Raw genomic sequence first — 20,143 nt, forward strand, 5'->3', positions numbered from 1 at the left:
TAATCCTGTGTAAGTGCCAAACTAGTATCCATTTTAGGAGAGATGGTAAATCCTTTTGTTTGCATTCCAGGATAGCTTGAGTGTTTTTAAACTGTAACCTTTTATTGCTTCCCTGTGCCCAGAAATATAATGCATCTTACTGTTTCTTTACAAAAATAATATTAATATAAAATACAAATATTTACATGCAGTATTTTAATAAGACAAAAAGTGTGGAACGGTTGCACTGCAGAGAGTGTACTTTTTCCTCTGGAAAATTACAGGACTAGTAAAATATATAATAAATAATACAATTTTCAGCTCATTTGGAGAAAACCTTCTGTGGTGCTATCTGGCCACATTAGAGCCACTGGCACTACCTTTTATTTTTCAGAAGTTCCATTACATTTTGTTTATTGCTTGTATTTTTAAATGTAAATTATATGTAAAAATAAAGGAAAATAGGTATATCAGGCATGGGAGAAAGGATTGGATCAAAAATCTTAAGAAATGTTACTAATATAAATTTGCAAGACAAGGGGACTGGACAACATGGAATAACCAAGATTTCTGATGGAAACACTCAAAATTGAGATTTACAAACCAAATGGGAAATCATTCAAATGATGGAGAGATTATTTCCACAGTAAATAGAGGCATTATAAAGAAAATTAAAGATGGTGCACAGATAATAGTTGTACAGCTATGTGTGTATATGTGACTAACACACACCTGGTTTTGACATGTATAACAGTCACATTAGCAATAGGTATTTGTTTCTGGCTCTGATATGTGTATAAAATCAGAATCAGAAAAGCCATTGTAAATTTTGTAAAAATATTAAGGAATATTAGGAAAATATTTAGCAGCCAGGTCTCAATACATTTTTATTTTGTTTTTTAATAAAAAAGTTTCATATTCCCTCTCCCCCACGTTCTTGCTTTCTTCAAGTCTACTGTTAAATTGCTATTATAGAAAATCTACTTTATAAATAGTTTTTACCATGGACTCTGCTTTGAAGTTTGTGAATAAGATGGGCAAAGATCAAAACAGAAGACAGCAAGCCATTGTAAAAATAGAAGCATTAAAGCAATCTGTTATGCTCCTTGTTTACATCTCATCTGACATTAGGCTACTGAGGATTATTACTTGTAACAATTATATTTTGATTAGGATTCAGACATGTACAAAAACAGCAACATAATTTTAAGTTCACTTCTGTATTAAAGCGAAATAACTGCTGAATTAATTTCCAAAACATTATGTAGGTTTCAAATGTTACAAAACACATTCTATACCCTGCATGCAGAATTTCAGTCTGCTGGGTTTGGGTTTGTTTTATAGTAATAATTGTTATGACAGTTAGGAACATGTTAGTCTCCAAAACTTCTAATCTTAAGAGAAGAAAGGGACAGAGAAAACTGTTACTGGCTTTCTGACAATGGCAGGGAGTGTGTTAAACCAGTGTAAAATTCAATTAAACTGTCTAGCCAGGTTTTTGAAGCTGAAATGCAGACCCTTTCAGTTAAGCTTCTTATTTTCCTGTGACCGACACCGGTGGATACTGTGTTATGCCAAAACCAACAGGCTGTAAAGCACCTTGTTTCATGCTCCCAGCTGATCAATATTTTTATTTTCCAGGCTTGCCCAGAAATATGGAGGCAGTATCACCTAACAGTAAGTAGAAACACCTTTTTTATTTTCTTGTACACCCAACCTATTTACTCTTCTGTGAACTGCTGACCATAAAATATAGACAGGCATCTTCTTCAGAAAGATAATAAACATCTGAAGAGTTTTTGAACTGGAGGATGAAATAATACGCTGTCCCTTTTTATCCATTCTTAGAAGTTCTGATTGTGTTACTAGCATAATTTAATGACTGCATCCTATCACTTTCCACTCCATAACTGCATTTACTATATACATTACAAAAAAGAAAGTTTAATTTTATACTGGGGTGTAACAGTATTCTTCTCCCATTGTTTCACAGATTTGGTTGTCAAATCCCCGTATATTACAAGACAGTTTCTTTAACTTTGATTTAAAGAACTTTACCTAGAGATTGGAATGTGAATTTTAGAAATAAACTTTAAAATCTTTATACATGATTCTTACAGAAGAAATCAACTGCCACTTCTTCTTTGGCACCTGGTTAGTTGGTCTATGATTGTAAAAATAACTACTGCACACTACAAATAAATCATTCAGTTTTTAATTTTTTTTCTTGTATGCAAAACGCTGGGAAAATTTAAACAAACTGCACCTACATTAAATAATGTGGAATCTGAAAACAAGATTTAACTTGTTTAGAATAATGTCTAATTGATATACACTACAAACCTTAAATACAGAATAAATATATATATATACACACATACACATTTATGTATAAAAAATTAGGCATTGCCTATGACTTCTTTTCAACATAAGGAAAATGTGTGTTCAACTGGAATAACTTTATAACCACTGTCATCCTTGTACGATTAAAGGAAGCAGAAAAGTTTGGCCAGTACTTTTTCTTGTGCTGTGGTTTTGAAGTTTTTCTTTCAAATAAGGGAATACTGCTATAGGATGTCCTTTAAAATCTGTTCCTTGTGCCTTTTCAACATGTTGGAACTTTCTCTTTTCTGTTTTAGTAGCAAAATTTAACAGTAAAGGATACACTCTGTTGAAAATCTCTCCTGTGCTTAGAGTTTGGGTTTTTTTAAACATTCACTTTGGAAATCTCCATTTCTATATGCATATTTTCTTTGCTCTTAAATTACCAGATTAAAGAAGATGTAATAAGAATAGGTTTAGTTGCATTTATTTATATTGTTTGCTTTACTTATTTAAAGATGCTCAAAAGAAAAGATTCGATCCTTTATAATTCTTTATGCTCCAGAAAAGGAAATGTTAAAATGGTTTGTTAGATCCCTTATGGAACTTGAAATCAAAGAATCACATAGATGTATTTATGCAATAGTGTGATGATGAATTAGGTTTCGGCTAATATGTCAAAATATATTTTGTTGTTTGGGCCTGTTTTGGACATTGAACAATTACTCAGAGAAGTACACTACAAAAATTCTTACTTTTTAAAAGGCTAAAAACAGATTCTCCCGGGCAATCATTGACAAGCAATCTGAGCTGTTTCACCATGACGAATTGTAGCCATCTAATTTTCAGGGAAAGTATTTTGACTTTATACCTTCAATGGTGTGAAATTAACAATATCCACCAACAGAAGATCTACTTCAAAATTTTTGGAGCTATACATGGAAATGTCATATTGGAAAAATTAATTAATTTGGAAAAAATAGTGCTTTGGGTTACTCTGTGCTTGTGAAAGAATATTTTGAAATGTGATCAAATATACGTACACATAAATATTTCCGATTTTATTACTAAATATGTAGTCCCTACTTTGTTTCTTATAAATGCCTTTGCTATTTAGTACTATAAATTATCCAGGTTTTTAAGTTATGATGATATTTTGTATTTACATAGCATCTTTCATGAGAAGATCAATTTTGACAACTACATTAATTGAAGCATAATCAGATTATACTTTTTTTAAAACTTCAGTTGACAACAGACATCGTAGATGTTTAAAATAGAGGCTGTAGTTCAAGAGAATCTATATTATTTAAACTACTTAAACATGTCAGGGTCAACTTTTGTTTTTCACTTAAGAATTCTCCCTAGATCTAAACTGCAAGAGAAGCAAATAATATCCACAGATGATGCTGAAACTGTCGTGTTAGAATAGACTTCTTGTCTATTTCTTTTACATAAGTATGACTAAAAGGTAGAAGTTGTTTGCTCTTATATAGGCATTCTACTGTTTAACTGCAGTCATCAATTTACAATTCCATAATACTTTACTGTAAATACAGATTTCTAAACAAATAATGCAAGAGAAGAAAAATACTTGCATTTATTATTTTTGGAGAATATGCACATCGTTGCAGGTATATGTACTAATGTTAGATTCAGGTTTTTTCACACTTGAGCAATATATATAGCAAATTAACAACTGGGTTCAAACTGAATTTGGGAAAATTCTAAACTGATAATGTGCATAACATATATAGACATCAACCCAAGCAGAGCAACAATTGTATTTTATACAAATATGTGTCATGTTTATGAACCTTTAAAACCACTTCTATCATACCACCTTGCCAAAGGTCCATATAAAAATTGTATTTAAATGCACATACATTCTTAAAATGTTCTTAATTAATCACTCTGAAAGCTTGTTAAAAACAACAGAAACCAATTCTTGTCTCTTTGTGATGCTTTTGATGATTATATTCATGATATGTCTCTTTTCTAAGAGGTGGACTGCCATCTATTGACTCATAGTAGCTCTTGCACTTTAGTGTAACTTCAGGAAGAACAATGAGTACATAACAATTCCATTGCTACTGTTATAGTTGGTGTTAGGTTTTAGTTCAAACTATTATGGTTGGAAATTTTGACACACCAAAAAAAACCTTTGTAATATTGTCAGAAATGTCTTGCTGGCAGCTTCTTTTTGTTAGAATTTCAAAAATGTTAAGAGGCAGTTGAAATGGTGAAAAGAATTATGAGCAGAATATTTTAGTTTGTTCCGTGTCAGAAAAAAACAATTAACTCATATTAATGATGCTTAAATTTAAAGGCTCTGTGATAATCAAAGGTTTATAACTGGAGAGGGTTTGGTTCTTGAAATTTCTTTCAACTATAACTAGAATTACTATTTAATGACCAATTTTGACGATGATTTAAAACGTGATTAAATAATTTTCATTGTGCCTATTCTATGTGTTTCTCCTTTTTTCAGACAAAATAAAATAAAGTTGACATATTTTATGGGTTTTTTCCTCTGGTTGTTTCCTGCATGCAATAAATGATAGGCAGATACACAGTTCTCCATTTAGCAAACTTGTTATTATGAACTCATAGCAGTAAGGTAATAATACGAGAAGTTGATTTTCAAAATCCAGTAAAAATAATTTTAAACTATTTTGGCCAGATATAAATAATAATAGAATATGAAGAATCACAGTCCTACAAGAAAATAATTTTTAAGAGCCTTTGAAACAAGTTGAGTACTATAGTGCATTGTCCCTGAGCCTTAGGGAACCTGCCTATAGCTCTGGCTGAAGAAATAGTATTGTCGTTTATGATTTTATTATGGTAGTAGCCAACGACACCAATTGGGATTGGTGGCCTGGTTGTACAAGATGAGCTGCAAATACTCAGAAAGATGCAGTCTCTGATCCGAAGACCATACCATCACTATAATCTCTTTCGTATCATAGGTATAGTAAAGAACACTTTCAGTCATAGCAAGTCACTTTAAGAATAGCCTCTTTCTAAATTCTATCTTTCTGTTATTTTTCATTTCTGTTTATAAACTACTCACTACCCAAACTAGAATTGTATTTGGGTTTGTAGAATATTTTACTCTGGACAGATTCAGGCCTAGGAAAAATCCTTCCCACTTCAGTTGCAAAAATAGTCCATACTGAAGTCAGTGGAACAAACAGGATTTATCTTCTAACTTACATTATTGGATAATTTTGTTCAGCTTTGCCGTTTGACCTAAAAATGCTCTGTATATTTAATCTAATCACCTTTCTTTTTTCCCTGTGGCAGTTCCCCTTTTAGGTAACTTTACACTTCTTGGAGAGTCACACACCTACAAATACACCAAACCGATTTGTACTCAATCTTGACTGTATAGACTGTATCCTTAGATTATGAAGTGCTTGGGACCGAGACCAGGCCTTCTGGAGAGTCTGGAAAATTCCTTGAACATAGTGAGCACTACTTTAAACAAAGACTAATAGCAGATAGCCCTGTTATTATACAGCAGTATTACCCTCTTCAGAAGACAGCTACTGCTGTGGAGTATTTCTGAAAAAAAAATACCAGCACACTTTATATGTAACTACATGCGTGTGGCTTTGGGCTGAATCCAGTTTACCTTCACTGTGGCAGAGAAAGGCAATCCAGTGGCTGGCAGTAGAAGCTAAACAAATTCAGACTGGAAATAATGCAAACGTTTTAATGTCGAGAGTAATTAACCATTGGAACAATTTACCAAGGGTCATGGTGGGTCTCCATCACTGACCATTTTAAAATCAAGATTGGATTTTTAAAAAAAAAATCTTCTCCAGGAATTATTTTGGAGAAGTTCTCTGATCTGTGCTATATAGGTCAGCTTAGATGGTCACAATGGTCCCTTTTGGCCTTGGAATCTGTAAATCTATGAATAGCTTAGTGCCGTGGCTCTCAGCCTTTCCAGACTACTGTACCCCTGTCAGGAGTCGGGGTTCGCAAGCCAAATCAAAGTTTCACCTCACTGAAAAATTACTTGCTTATGAAATCAGACATAAATATACAAAAGTGCCACAACATGCTATTACTGAAAAATTGCTGACTTACTCATTTTGACCATATATTTATAAAATAAATCAACTGTAAATAAATATTGTATTTACATGTCAGTGTATAATATATAGAGCAGGATAAACATGTCACTGTCTATATGAAATTTTAGTTTGTACTGACTTTGCTAGTGCTTTATATGTAGCCTGTGGTAAAACTAGGCAAATATCTAGATGAGTTGATGTATCCCCTGGAAGACCTCTGCGTATCCTTGCTTGAGAACCCTTGGCTTAGGGGGTCTACTAAAGTAAGTAAAATGAGTGGGATTTGACTGTGTGTGTGAGGTGGGGGAGGTATAGTGTGTGTGTGCGCGCGCGTGCGTATTTTTTAAATGAGCATTTACCTTTCAGTCAAATAAGGGATAACTATGAAGAATGTAGGACAAAGCTTATTTTTAAAAAACAACCCGCAATATTTTCATTTTATTCTAACTATGTACATTATACTTTATCATAGCATATTGTAATCTAATGCAGTCATACAATGAAGCATATAGCAACCACAATCCAAGAATAAAATCTACATACATTAAAGAAATATAAATTAATCTTTCATGTATCAATATGGCCTTCTTCAGGAAATACACGTAGAAAGACTAAGGAAAGGTAAATCCCGGAAGATGGACAAAATATAGTTTGTTTCTTGTTTTCTAAGGTATTTTCCAGATGTGTAGATATACTTTAAAAAAAATTCCTGCTGTTTTTAGGAGGGTTCTTTCCATAAGGATAGCTCATCCTTGATAATCCCTCCCTTCCTCTTCCAGTGTTCAGCCAGTAAATGTCCCCTCCCCCATCTCCTGTCTCTGCTAGTTTCATTTGTATTACAACCCCAGTCCAAGATGGCCACCAACAGAGTTTTACAGACATGAGAATTTTTAACCAGCGGAGGCTACCGTTTAACACATTTTTGACAATTTGTTAATCTTACTTATAATCCATTTACATAAAAAAAGGTAAACCAGAAATTTGCTGTTTTTGGCCTGTGTGCGTAAAAGACATGAAGGGACAATACATCTTTTGTGTTTAAATTTTGCGCTCTGATTTCTTTGTGTGCCATTATTACAATTCTACATGGCCTGCCACCTTTTTTTCTGAAATAAAAATGTAAGCAGTCTAGCCTCAAATCAATTTAAATCCTTAAAAATGTGACTTTCAGAAAGCATTTTTAAAATACAGCGTTTGTGAAAAAATATCTAAGCTGGAGAGTTGGAAAATTTGGAAACTAGAGAAGGCTTTGTAGATTTTGTGCAGATGAAAGACGGAAAAAAGTATTTCAGTGGAGAGAGTAAGTCTTGCTACTCTCCAGTCTTGCTGCTCTCGGGCTCATGGATGGGATTAGTTGAGGCTCTTGGAACATGACTACAGTATTAACTCCTCTCGTTACTTGACCTAAGATTTCTAGAGCAGTAACTTTGTAAAGATTGTGTAAATTATATTACATTTCACCAACTGATCAGTGTTGGTTTTTTTTTAAAGAAAATACTGTAAAAATATGACTTTTGTTGGACATAGGCTATATATTTTTCACATACGTTGGGGAGACAGCATCCCATCACAAGTTATTTGTCAAAACTCACATAGCCATTTTACTGGATGTTTTACAGTGACGATAACCCAAAATTGCAAGGCATTTGAATTTGAAATAAGGATGACTTTGTGATGTTCTGTGCAATGGAAAAACCAGAGCATCTACATTTAGGTAAAAGTGGTTTATGATGTTTGGGTTACATCAAGTTCTCACATGGCTTGAAAATTTATGCTGCAACATGCTTAGTTTAGGAGAATGATGTTCCAACCCTTTTAATAATAACTGGTAGAGTTAATTTTTTTAATTATCAAATGTTTATGAAAATTTCATCCCTCCTGTGTGTGGCCTTTGACAGATGTTTCCATGAAGGTATTATGCTTCATAAGTGTTCCATTATTTAAAAAAAAAAATCAATCAGGAGTGGTTTGGTTTGACAGATTTATTAGTTAAAATAGAAACTTTTTTCATTTAGTTTTTGTTTTGCAGTATATAGTATTGTTTTCCTATTAATTGCTATTTCTTCCTTACTTGTGATTTCTTTGCAAGGTTAATTCAGAGTACTTTTACTGCTGTCACCATAGGGAACTCTTAGGGCTGGTCCTATTTCCAAATAGCCAAAGTATACAAAAGGCTGCCCTGATAGCTTTGAGATATAAATTAGCAGTTAGATCATTCTACACATAGTAACTTTAACTGTATAATGAGTCCGAAATATATACTACATGTATGGGTGAGATTGATTGTTAAAATGATTGTTTTCCAGTTTTTACTTTAAACGACCTTTAAGTAGTATAGGCAAAATGAACGATCTTCATAAATAATAAAAAAGATCATGTTAAACTTTTGAATGCCTACAAACACGTACTCTATGCATACTTACCTTCTCAGGAAAATACAATTTTAGAACTAGATGCAGCTAACCGCTTATAAGGGGAAATCATTGAAGTACGCAATAATCAGGTTTTGGTTTTTACTAATAAAGACAGAGTAGAAAATTCCAATTGCAGATATTTTTAAGTGGCGCCCATGTTACTATGTTTGTTTGAGGCTTTGCTACTGATGCTGTTCTTAATGTCTTTCTATACCTAGGGCTGGATCTTCAGCTCATGTAAATTGTCCTAGCTGTTCAGTGGAGCACTGTCAGATTACAGCAGCTGAGGATCTGGCCCTTAGCCGTATGCTATGTCCACCACTAAAGCACTCTGAGAATTCTGTGCTGTTGTTAGAGCCTGTGAAAGTTAACCTTGTTGGAATATGAACCTGCAAGTGGCACAACAATGAACTGTCATTTATTTGAACCGTTTAATCATAATAGTTATTTTCTGAATATTTTCTATAATATTTTATGCTGAAACTAGGTGATTGTACGTATTAGGGCAGGGGAGTGATGTGGTACAGCTTAAGCCTTGATTATAAGTTGTGGTTTGATGTGCCGTTGGAAACAGTCTTACACTGGGAAGAGATGGATGGACTGATCTCATCAGACTGTTTTCATTTTCAACTTCTGCACACCTATGTACAGTCGCCCCTTGAACTATTTCCATTTGTTAAGATCCATCCTTCAGTACATCTGTGACTTCCATGGGTCTTCTGAATGCATAATGAAGATATTTAAGGAACTCTGTACTTTCTGCGGGGTGGGAGACTAGGACCATGGCTTTATGGGCGGTGAAATTAATGTATTTTTATTTCAATTAACAATAACACCATTTTATTCTGAAGGCTGTTGTACAACGCATGTAACTGTCAGTGATCCCAATGGCAGTGCATTCATACAACTGGGAAAGGATGACAATTACCCCAAATATTTACTAAGAACTGGAGTATGAACCTCTGTGTTCTTAATGTCTAAACTGCCCTGTATTAATCTCTCTTCATCACACATTATTTTTGTGATGCACTGGAATGATTGGATAAATAGTTACTTAAGTAGAAAAAAGAATGATTAATGTTTAGATCTTATCAAAAAGCCTTCTCCCTCATATAATCACCACCAGCTTCATTTAGCTAAAAGGATTCACCTGTGCTATCATTTCTGTAATGTTTATGGAGCTGGTGACTACTTTGACTTGTTTTGTTTTGTTTTTAAATAAAAAAGATACATATAAGCATTCATTTCGCTAATTTCTATGCTGACAAGTATTAACGATTTGAACAGTAAAATAAATAGGTGGAAGATTAGCGTCAGATTTGCTGCATTTTGTGTTTACAGCCTTTAGTCTGAGAGAGTATGTAATAATTCTGTGCAGTTCACCTACAGTAGAGTGTAGTACATTTTCATGCTTTTTACTGTAAATTATTGCTGTTCATTGAATCTTGACATACAAACTGTGAGTGCAGGAACAAAGTTTACTGCATTTTGTTAAAATATGTGAGGTTGTGTCTAAGGTTGCTGTATGAAAAAACAAAAAATTATGTGGTGGTTTAGCATCTTTATATAAAATCTAGATATAAATATTTTTAATTTAAAATATTTGCATTTTGCTGCATTAAGTGGATAAATGCCTTTGAATATTGCAAAATTTAAAAAACAGTTTAAATATGTAAACTGCTAACTCAGACATGGACATCCTGTTCTGATTCATAAGAATTTTGAGTCATAATTATAATGGCTCCGTTGCTTGTCAGTTATCCACTGAGTAATGGTCTGTAACTGGTATGCTTTAGTATCATTTAAAACTACTGCACTATATCGTATAAATAATCTGTATGTTAAAAAGTCTGTGAATATTCACTTACCTAGGAGGAGAGAATATGGTGTGTTACACCAATTAATGTGTGTATATAACTCTTTTAGTAGACAGGTATAGAACATTATTGCTGTTTAAGAGCTGAGAGTTTATCTTGTCAGTGAACTCAAACACATTAGATCATAACTTTTTAAGTTATGCTGGCTCATGTTAATCATCTACAGATTGATTCCCTAAAAATATTCATTGACTTATTTCTGAGCGGTCTGTCATGTCAATAATAACAGCAACACATCTAGGTATGGCCTGTTATGTCAATGAAGAAGTTACTATCTCTGACAGATTTACCTTGGTTTTGTTTTAATTAAAAAGTGATTAAAATATAACCCCAAACTCCATATATTAAGTGTCAAAGAGCTTAGTTCCAGGCTGACTGAGCACCATTTTATTACAGTATTAGCGAAGTCTCAGAACAGTGGGTGATCTGATTGATCACGTGTTTAAATAAATATGTATGACAAAGTAAGAAGTCTCTTGGCTCTGAATTTTTTGGCTTCTGTGGATTGAAGTTAGACCTTCAACTTTTAACTTATTTTAGTATGTTAATTTTGTTTGTAATGTATAGTAAATTTATTCCAAAAAGCCATGTCTATAACTCTCAAACGTGCATAGATATACAATATATTTTCCTTTGCTTGGGCAGTGCTTCAAGTTTAAACAGCCCATGACATTACTGCCATTGGCGGTTTGTTTCTGCCACCACCGGGACTCGACAAACGTCTTTTTAATTACTCGTTTGATTTTGCAGTTCGGTGTATATCTACTTGAATGGGATATTCTCCATTAGTGCCTCATCTGTGCATCTGCAGTAGATTCTAATTGCTTTGTTATATAACTGTACCTACGATAAGTTCTCATACTGTAGTTATTTAGCTGACAGTGCTGACTACACATGGTGTCTTGCTTTGTTTTTGTTCTTGACAGTGCTGTTCATTCTATTAGTAAATTGTTGCCCTGGCATTTTAAATAACCAGCGATAAAGCATAGGATTTCTCAGAAACAGCAGCTTGCCATAATGGCTCTAAAATGTTAGGGTTTATATTATTTTCTGTCTGTAAAGAGATTGAATTTAAATTATTGTATTTATTTAGATATACTGGATTTGACAGTGGTATACGGTTTCGGTTTGACTTTTTGATGGGCAGCCCAGAGAACCTGATTAAACGAGATCCCACTGATGCTGCTTTTCTGATGGTGGTACAGGGGTTTTAGAGAGGGGGGCAGAGGGCATAGAAGTTTTCAGAAGGATGATTTGGGCACATGATTACTGTCAGTAAGGTATTGATTTAATTGGTGTCAGAGGAAATTAAAGTGTATTCTGCTTTGTTCTAAGAAACTTCAGACTAGCTAGTCAAAGTGCCCCAAATCATGTTACAAAGTAAAATCTAGCAACAGGTATTAAGACTTCTTTGATAGAAATGGGTATATGGGAAAGACATTTAAACACCATATGAAGTTTCAAAGAAGTTAATTTACAGATTGGTTTGAATTTGTTTGATCAGCGATTATCTTCGCTACATGTATCAAATATTTCCTTAAAGGCAGTTTATAGTTACCAGGAGCTCATTGCATAGGCAAATGAAAATAAGTACAAAGTTTCTGTCTGGGATATATGTGGTATCTTTAAAGGGGGGATGCCTAAGGTACGTAGCTATCAAATTGTAGATGCTGCTTCCTGCCAAATGAATGTTAACTTGGCTAGTTAGTAATCATATTGGTCATGTGCCAGTGCCAAAGTTATAAGGAAATGACCTTGTCTTTTTAATAGTCTGATTATTTAAATGCACTGTATGCCTTCACTCATCAATACAAGCAAAGGCAATACAGATTGACAGCTAGTTTGTATATCATTAACATAGGAATTTTTAGTTATAATTTGTTCCTCCTGAGATAACACTCCAAAAGCACAGCTAGAAGGGACTGAAACACATTCTCTCAGAATCAGTTGTATTCAAGTACTACTATAATATGCTTGGTTTTCATATTCTGCCATATTTTAAAGAAATAATTCCTTTTCTGAAAAAAGCTTTACTTGTGGTTAAGGGTGTTCCAGTAGACCAGATATAGTTTAGAGGGGGGGACGGGAGAGGAAGCTGTAAATCATTTAGAATGACAGTAAAAATTAAAATCTTGGGGTTTGTTTAGCTCCTCAGTGTATTAGCTAATAAATATAACCAAGCTTCAGTTCTGTTCAACTCCTAATTTTACAAGCACGGGAAATGTTTGTGTTCAGATTAATGTATAAATGCTTGTGTAAACATGCATATTCTTAATAGTGTGTGTGCATATTATGTATGTGTCTGTATAGTGTGTATGTGCATGCATATGTAAATACATTTGATAGCTACACTAATAAACATTCAAATAAAATATAGAGGGATCCATATATGTCTCCTCCCCCTCCTTCAACTCGCTCTTTCCTCCCTCCACCCCAACCCACATCAAAGCTTGTGGTCCTTTTCCATCCTTGTACTAAAAGGTTTCTTTGTAAGCCAGGCCATTTGTCCATCATTGTTCGGGGTCCAAACAGTAGTAAAATACCCTGTCACCGATCCAGAGTGCTGTGAATGGCAGCTTCTCTCCGGACAATTGGCGGAGGTGCCTAGAAATATTCCTGAGAGGATTATTTAACCTTTCAATTTAGGGGGCACAAAGCCTGGCTGATTAATGAACTTTCTGATGGGTGCTGATAAGCGGATCTATTTCTTTATTTCCTCTAAGAGTGATTCCTTCTCCTGCCCCATATTACTATAATCTTAAACAGAAAATGTGGCAAATAGATTAAAAAACAGCACCAAAGAGTTTATCTGGCTGGCAAACTGAAGGAGCTAAATTAAAATTGGTAATGAAAGCAGTGGCTGAGCCCTGTATATGGTTTTTAAATGCACTGTGTATTTTGAAGAGACTTATTCTCCAGCTTGCCTGGTAATGACTGCTTTTGGTGCACAGTCCGGGGCTGGCTTCTGTTATCCCCTCCCCCCCCCCCAAAATGAGTTGTGTTATCTGGATGACTGCAGACACATATGCATCCCCCCTTTCTCACTGCATGGGCAGACAAGGTCGATAGCATTACAAGGTATTTGTGGCAGTGCTTGTTTCAGTTTTCAGAGCTGCCAGTTTCCAGCCAGATTTGAATTACAAAAGAAGAAGCTGGCATGAAAATTGAAAGGGTTTATCGGCTAGTCTGAAGCCTCATAGCACATTGCTTATTTATGCAGTCCATTTGCACCAAGAAATATAAAAAGGAAATACATTTTAAAAATAAGGTCATAAAGACCCAGATGTGTTTAAGATGGCAAATAAAATATAGATCCCTATAATATCTTCCAGGAAACGATTTCACTTAATGTTGCACATTACTTCAGAGGAGCATTTATGTTACTGTCATAAATTTGTGCATTTGTGTCACTGTATAGGTAGTCTCTGGGGATTAAGAAGGAAGCCTTTGCTAACTTACTTTAAAATTAAAATAGAGGAAAGATAGGTCTGTAGATTGAGAGCTACATAGGAAATAGTTGAAATTTAATGCACCACCCTATTTAAATACCGTTTTGCATTCCATGTAAAATTAGGCATGGACCAGTAAATAAATGCCACCACCTTTGGAGAAAATTGGGATGCTTTTTAAGCCAGGAAGATTTTGGAGCATTCAGGGGGTGAATTGCTGTTATCCATACTGTCTTGCATATATTCATTGTTCTGAACTTACTGAAGATTTTTTTTGTCCATTTTACAGAAGCGACATCCTAAATTAATATTTTAGTGCTTTTCTCTATTCGTAAGAGTATCAAAAGATTACATTCATTTCTTTCATATGTATAATTTTCTAGTTTTTGTCTCTTGGTTTCATTTTTTCACACAGTGAATTGTAGCTGCCGTTTGCATCTATTTAAAATGCATTATATAAATGTCTACTTCTGGAGAAGACTATCCTGTGTTACCCCTTGTATTGTGGATTGAACAAGTTATATTTCTCCTTGTGGTTATTTGCAAGTGTTTGCTTTTCCAGACTATCCAATTAAAAAAAAAATCTAGTCATTGATTTGTTTGTTACTAGGTATCATTTACAGAAAATGTAACTGCATAATTCACTCTGCTTTAGTAACACTTATTTCATTGTTTCTGCTATGTAGCCTATTTTTCTGAGGTTTATAAACACACCTAAATATACTCATTCACAAAGTTATACCTTGTGAATAAGAGGTCACAAGCCAGGTGCAATTTAAAACAAAAAATTAATGGTTGGTGGATTTGAGCAACGAATTTTTGGATGTGTACAGTTTTAAAGTGGCTAAAATGGAAGAAATAAATTTGACAAGGAATTGGTCCACTAAAATAGTCTAATTGCTTTGGTGGTTGTGAGATTTTTAAGCCAAAATATTTAAGTTATGTACTTCACTTGCATACTAAACATGCTCTGTACATTTTTTTTTCATGAGTTTTCATAAGGATTTTTACTACGTAGCATGTGTGACTTAATGATGCAATCACGTGATAGACTAGGAATACTCTAAAGAAGACGTTCCGGTCTGTTGTGTACATAATACACGTTTCAAAAATCTGCCTAATTAAGGAATTACCCAGTGGAGTGGAAGTCTGTTGGGTACATGACATGGTTTAAAAAAAAATCTTAGTATAATTACGACATTACATGTTAGCTGTTACTGGCAGTTTTGAATGTAGGGGAATGACCTATAGTTGCTATTGCTTCTCCTAAAGTATAAATAGATTATGATCTGTTTTTAAAGAGAAATGAAGTATGCTTTTGTAGTAATGCAGTTGTTGTGTCACTTCCCTTGCCGCGTTTCGCCCAATTGTAGTGACATCTGTAGTATGTCATGATACAGTCAGACCCTCGTGCCCTTGGTCTCAGAAAGCAGACGTAGCAGCACTGATGTGAGTGAGTTTCACTCTCAGTTTCACATTTCCTTACTTGTCTTTTTGAGTAGCACATTTAGGGCCTACAGCTGCAATCCTCATTCAGAACACACCCATTGACTTCGATGGGAGGTTTGCCTGAGTAAGGACTGCAGGATCATCCGTGTTGCCTAGATGAAGGTTTTTTTCTCATTAATTAGCAATTTAGTTGTTGAGCACTAGAGAGAGAAAATACTATCTCAGTAGAATGAAGTAAGAAATAGCAGCAGAAAATGGAATCTGCCAGTGAGATGGAAACATAACAATTGCCATACCGGATCATCCCATCTAGTCCCAATATTTTTTGACCAGCAGAGGCCAGAGCCAGAGGCTTTAGTGGTGGTACAAGAAATCTTGCAGTGGGCAGTTATATAGGATAAGCTATATAGATAGTTTCCAGAGAGTTTGTGTGTTGGGTGCTAAAGTGGACTCTACCTACAATGTTGTTTGGTGTACTCAGGAAAATAGGCTTTAGCCTTAAAAACAGAGGCAGAATGGTGGCTGGTAAAAACTGATCTGTGTAAGAAGACAGTGACCTTGGTTTCAGCTAAAGTTATTAATAGGCAATTGAAACTTTTCACATTTTACTCAACTGTCAAAATCATTCCATTAGGTATTTGTGGATCATAGTAGACTTGGTTCTTTGAATGGGGTTCTCTCTGATAATCAAATGGGAATCCAATATCTTAAATTATGTTTTCATGCAGTTTATTAGAGAATAATGTGGCTTGGAAGGACTTTGTAGGTGTCAGGTCTAAACTTTATTTAATCATTGCAGTTCTATGCATTATTCAAGTTGGATATATGTGTGTGTATAAATTTGAGTTATGGAGTATGCAGTTAAGCACTGTATTTTCCTTTAAAAGTGACATTATGTGCTTGACTGTGAAATGAATAAACTTGTCAAAAATGCAATGTTTAATTCACATAGCATATTCTAGTGTAGTTTGGTCTCTGTTTGTGTAATCACACACATGCATTAATATAAAACTGAGACTGAAAGATTCCCTTTAATTAGTGAGATTTAGTCAGATTGCATATCCTGGGTAGTAATGAGCTTCATATAAGCAAACCCTCATTGGATCAAAGTCAGTTTAGATAAGGGCAGCTCAAGGTCACAGAGGGAGCTGCCCAGCAGGCCAATTTGCATAAAAAATTACTGTCAGAAATAGGCCACTGAGGCAGCCCTGGCATTTTGATCTCTTGGCCTTTGTCATGGAGATTCCTGGTTGAGAAGAGAGGAAGGCCAGTGTCCCAGATAATGATTAACTGTTTTAATGGCATTCATTCATTCATTCCGCACTAACTACTCATGCAGAAAAAAGGGTTATGTAAAATGACATTAGAAGAAAAATCATTTGTAATCGTTGCATCGGGCTGCACTTTGAGGAGACATTAGGAGTAAATCCGTGGCGTGGTAGGCTTATGCTTTATCTTCTGATATTTACTGAGTTTACTGGTGCATGAAAAGCTTTCAGCAAGAATAGCAGATGGGATGGACCTTTCATAGGTAATACTATCTACCAGGTTATTACTTCTATATATTGATAGTGAAGTAATCTCCTAGATATCACCCTACAAATATAGATTATTTAAATGTTTGTAACAAAAAAATAACATAGAGGAGCTACTTTCATGAATGCTTTATTTTGTACCCATTGGATTGGAGTCCTTAGATGCTCTTTTAAACCTTAAATAATAAGAAAATAGAGGGCTTAAAAACATACAGGTTCCCCTTGTGTTTGGCTTTTGGAAAGCCGTAGAGATGTGTATAGTTGTAATCTGAACTGTAAGTATTCGGTTTAATTTGTCTCCTTAAATCTGACCTTTTCTATTTACTAAACACAAGGGAATGTTGTATGGAGCTTTTTTCGTGTCACATGAGCATACATTCCTAATGCAGTGAATACTCTCAAGGATTCTTGTTAGACCTTGTACAGTAAAATAAGAAAAGCTTAACATCCCTCTCTTTCCACCGCTGAGTTCTGATGTATAATTGTTTTCTAGTGAGTAAGACCTATTCAGAGTGCCATCCTCTTTTCTTAGTAGCATGGTGTACTATAGTTGGTTAAAAGATAGCATTTATCATAGTAATTAAAGTTTTCAGCTCAAAGTGTTATTCAGATTAACAGCCAGATGTTTATCAGTTAGATCAGCAGAACATGAACTTCTGAGGAGAGCTGTCAGAAGCTGTAACTGCTAAGAACTTCAAGTGCTAGTGTTGACCCATCTTTACACAGAAGAAAAGACACAAACTACAGAAGTTCACACATAATTTATGAGCTGGGAGGATTACTTTTATCTTGAACTGTAAGATTTAACTACTGGATTAGAGTGAAGGAGTCTATAAATACTTTTTATTTATTCATTTAGTCATATAAATTACTAGCATTATCACTGGCAGCCATGCTAAATTCTATGCTAGCAATATCATTCTGATCCTTAATTCTGGTGTTTATTTAACAAATCATATCTCAAGAGAGAAGAAACCCTGATTTTTCTTTTTCAAAAGAAAGTTTTGTTGTTTTAAGCTTCCTGTAAATTTTAATAGAGATTTTAAATACATACAACAGCAGTAGTCTAAATTGTTTTATTGGCTAAATCCGTGTAACACCATTTGACAGTTCAAGGTGTAAAACCCCACTAACATTGTAACAGATGCTTTGAGATTAACATATATGTGTCTCTGATGTGTCACAGTTGCAATTTCACATTCCAAATACGTCACAAATTATAAGAGTAAGACCATTTAATTAAATTTCTCTAATTGAAATATAACCCTTTTAAGGCTTACCAGTAATAGAAATACAGAGTCATTTGGTAATACAATGCAGTTGATCTTCCCTTGACAGATACACTCCACAGATATTCTAGATGAAGAGTTCTCTCTAGTAGACAAGTGGTGACTGCAGTAACCACAGATGGTGACCTGTTGCAGTTTCTTGGTCGCATCACAGTGTGAGCGTCAATTGACATAAGCCTTGTAAACGGATTTCATACACATAAAATTCTGTATGACAGCAGAGGGAGAAGGATCCAGATTATTTAATGTATTTCTGCTTCTAAGGAACTCTGTATTAGAACTCATGGAACTTTATTTCCCATGAGTGGCAGGATATGGGATCCAAAAACTGGAGCTGGCCAAACCTACTAGGGTTGAAGGCTTTGCACACCACCTGTTCAAAAACTGTTCAAATTTATGAATGTTTTTTTTCCCTGTAAATTAAATCTGGGGAGGGTTTTTTAGCCTGTTCTATGTAGTAGACAGAATATCCAAAAAGCTGGGCTGGCACAAGTGCATGGCCTGAACACATTATTGCTAGCTCTATATCTTATCTACAGAGAGCGACAGACTATATATTTGTTGTTTTATGTGAGATTTTCTCTTTTTTGTCTTTGTGCTCCTTTTGTCACAAACACTGGTTTTCATTCTCTCTGATGTTTGCTCCATGTTTATACTGTTTTTCATTGGACATATCCCTTCTCTGATTCATTATTCACAGTGTGTAGGGAATGAAATGTGAACTGAGTTAGATGAATCTGAAGCGCACTTTTAAAGCCACGTGGGTTCAAAATGTGGTGAAACAAGCTTGTCCTGTCCTACAAAAATGTGGTCAGATGCATAAAAGATGTTCAAGGAATAATCCTATAGTTTCTATCTATTTTACAAGCATCACTATAATTCCTCTGTAAAGAAAGAATATACAGTGGCATTAGAAGTATTAATGGGAGGTAAACACAATGAGAGGTTTGAAAGAAAAAAGCATCCCTTGCAGTAAAAAATATTGGTGAGTTCTTTGAAATCGCACACAGTTTCCTGTGTTCCACTAGAACGAATAATAAAGGAAAATATGTGGAGCTTTAAGTTAATTGGATTCTGTTTTGACCAGTTTTCATAGAACCTTTATTCCATCCCCCTTCCTTGGCAGATATGCCAACTCTGATTAAACAAAGGTTTTATTGTTTTCTATTGAATAAGTGTGTGTTTATAACCTAGAACATATACATCTGTGCTCATGCACGCCCTTGAAAATATATGTGTTGGTACTCTGAGCAAAGTTATTATTTATTGGCTCTGGATTAAAAAAATATAGCTGCCTGACCCATTGAGTTCAGTTTAGTGTTCCAAATCTTTCTTTGCGTTAAAAAATTGTTCTGACTTCAAACAGCTAAACCCAATAATTTAATTTGGTGTTTGATGGAGATTCAGGTCCACTAGATTGACTTGAAAATTGACATTGGCAGATTCTGTTCGGTGACTGAGGAGAGGGGGCAGGGGAGGTGGAGGGTGAGAGGAAATATGAGTGTGGTAGATTTAGACTGTGTATCTCTCTCAGAAGACCTTCCCCATATTGCCTTAAGTGAGTCCTGCTGGGAGGGACTAGTTTTGCAATACACAAATGCTCCTATCCAGCTGGTGGATGTAATAGCTGATGGCCCTGGTTGCTCCCTGAGGATAGTGAGACATCTGCAAAAAAGAGAAAGAGAAATCAGCAGCCTGCTTTCCTGTATTGAGAGTCGAAATAAAATGGCTTTATGGAATT

The 20,143-nt window shown here is 34.7% G+C and overlaps 1 protein-coding gene across 2 annotated transcripts in view; it reads left to right on the plus strand.

Annotated features, from left to right (window-relative positions):
• The window catches only part of ZCCHC7 (zinc finger CCHC-type containing 7), a 158,986-nt gene that overhangs the window by 122,179 nt on the left and 16,664 nt on the right, over positions 1-20,143 (plus strand). For both annotated transcript variants that reach the window (XM_030567423.1, XM_030567422.1), the window contains one exon: positions 1,621-1,656. In XM_030567423.1, coding sequence (XP_030423283.1) covers positions 1,621-1,656 — 36 coding nt within the window. The remainder of the gene's footprint in view (positions 1-1,620; positions 1,657-20,143) is intronic.

The sequence above is a fragment of the Gopherus evgoodei genome, chromosome 6, assembly GCF_007399415.2.
Source record: "Gopherus evgoodei ecotype Sinaloan lineage chromosome 6, rGopEvg1_v1.p, whole genome shotgun sequence".
Classification (NCBI taxonomy): domain Eukaryota; kingdom Metazoa; phylum Chordata; order Testudines; family Testudinidae; genus Gopherus; species Gopherus evgoodei.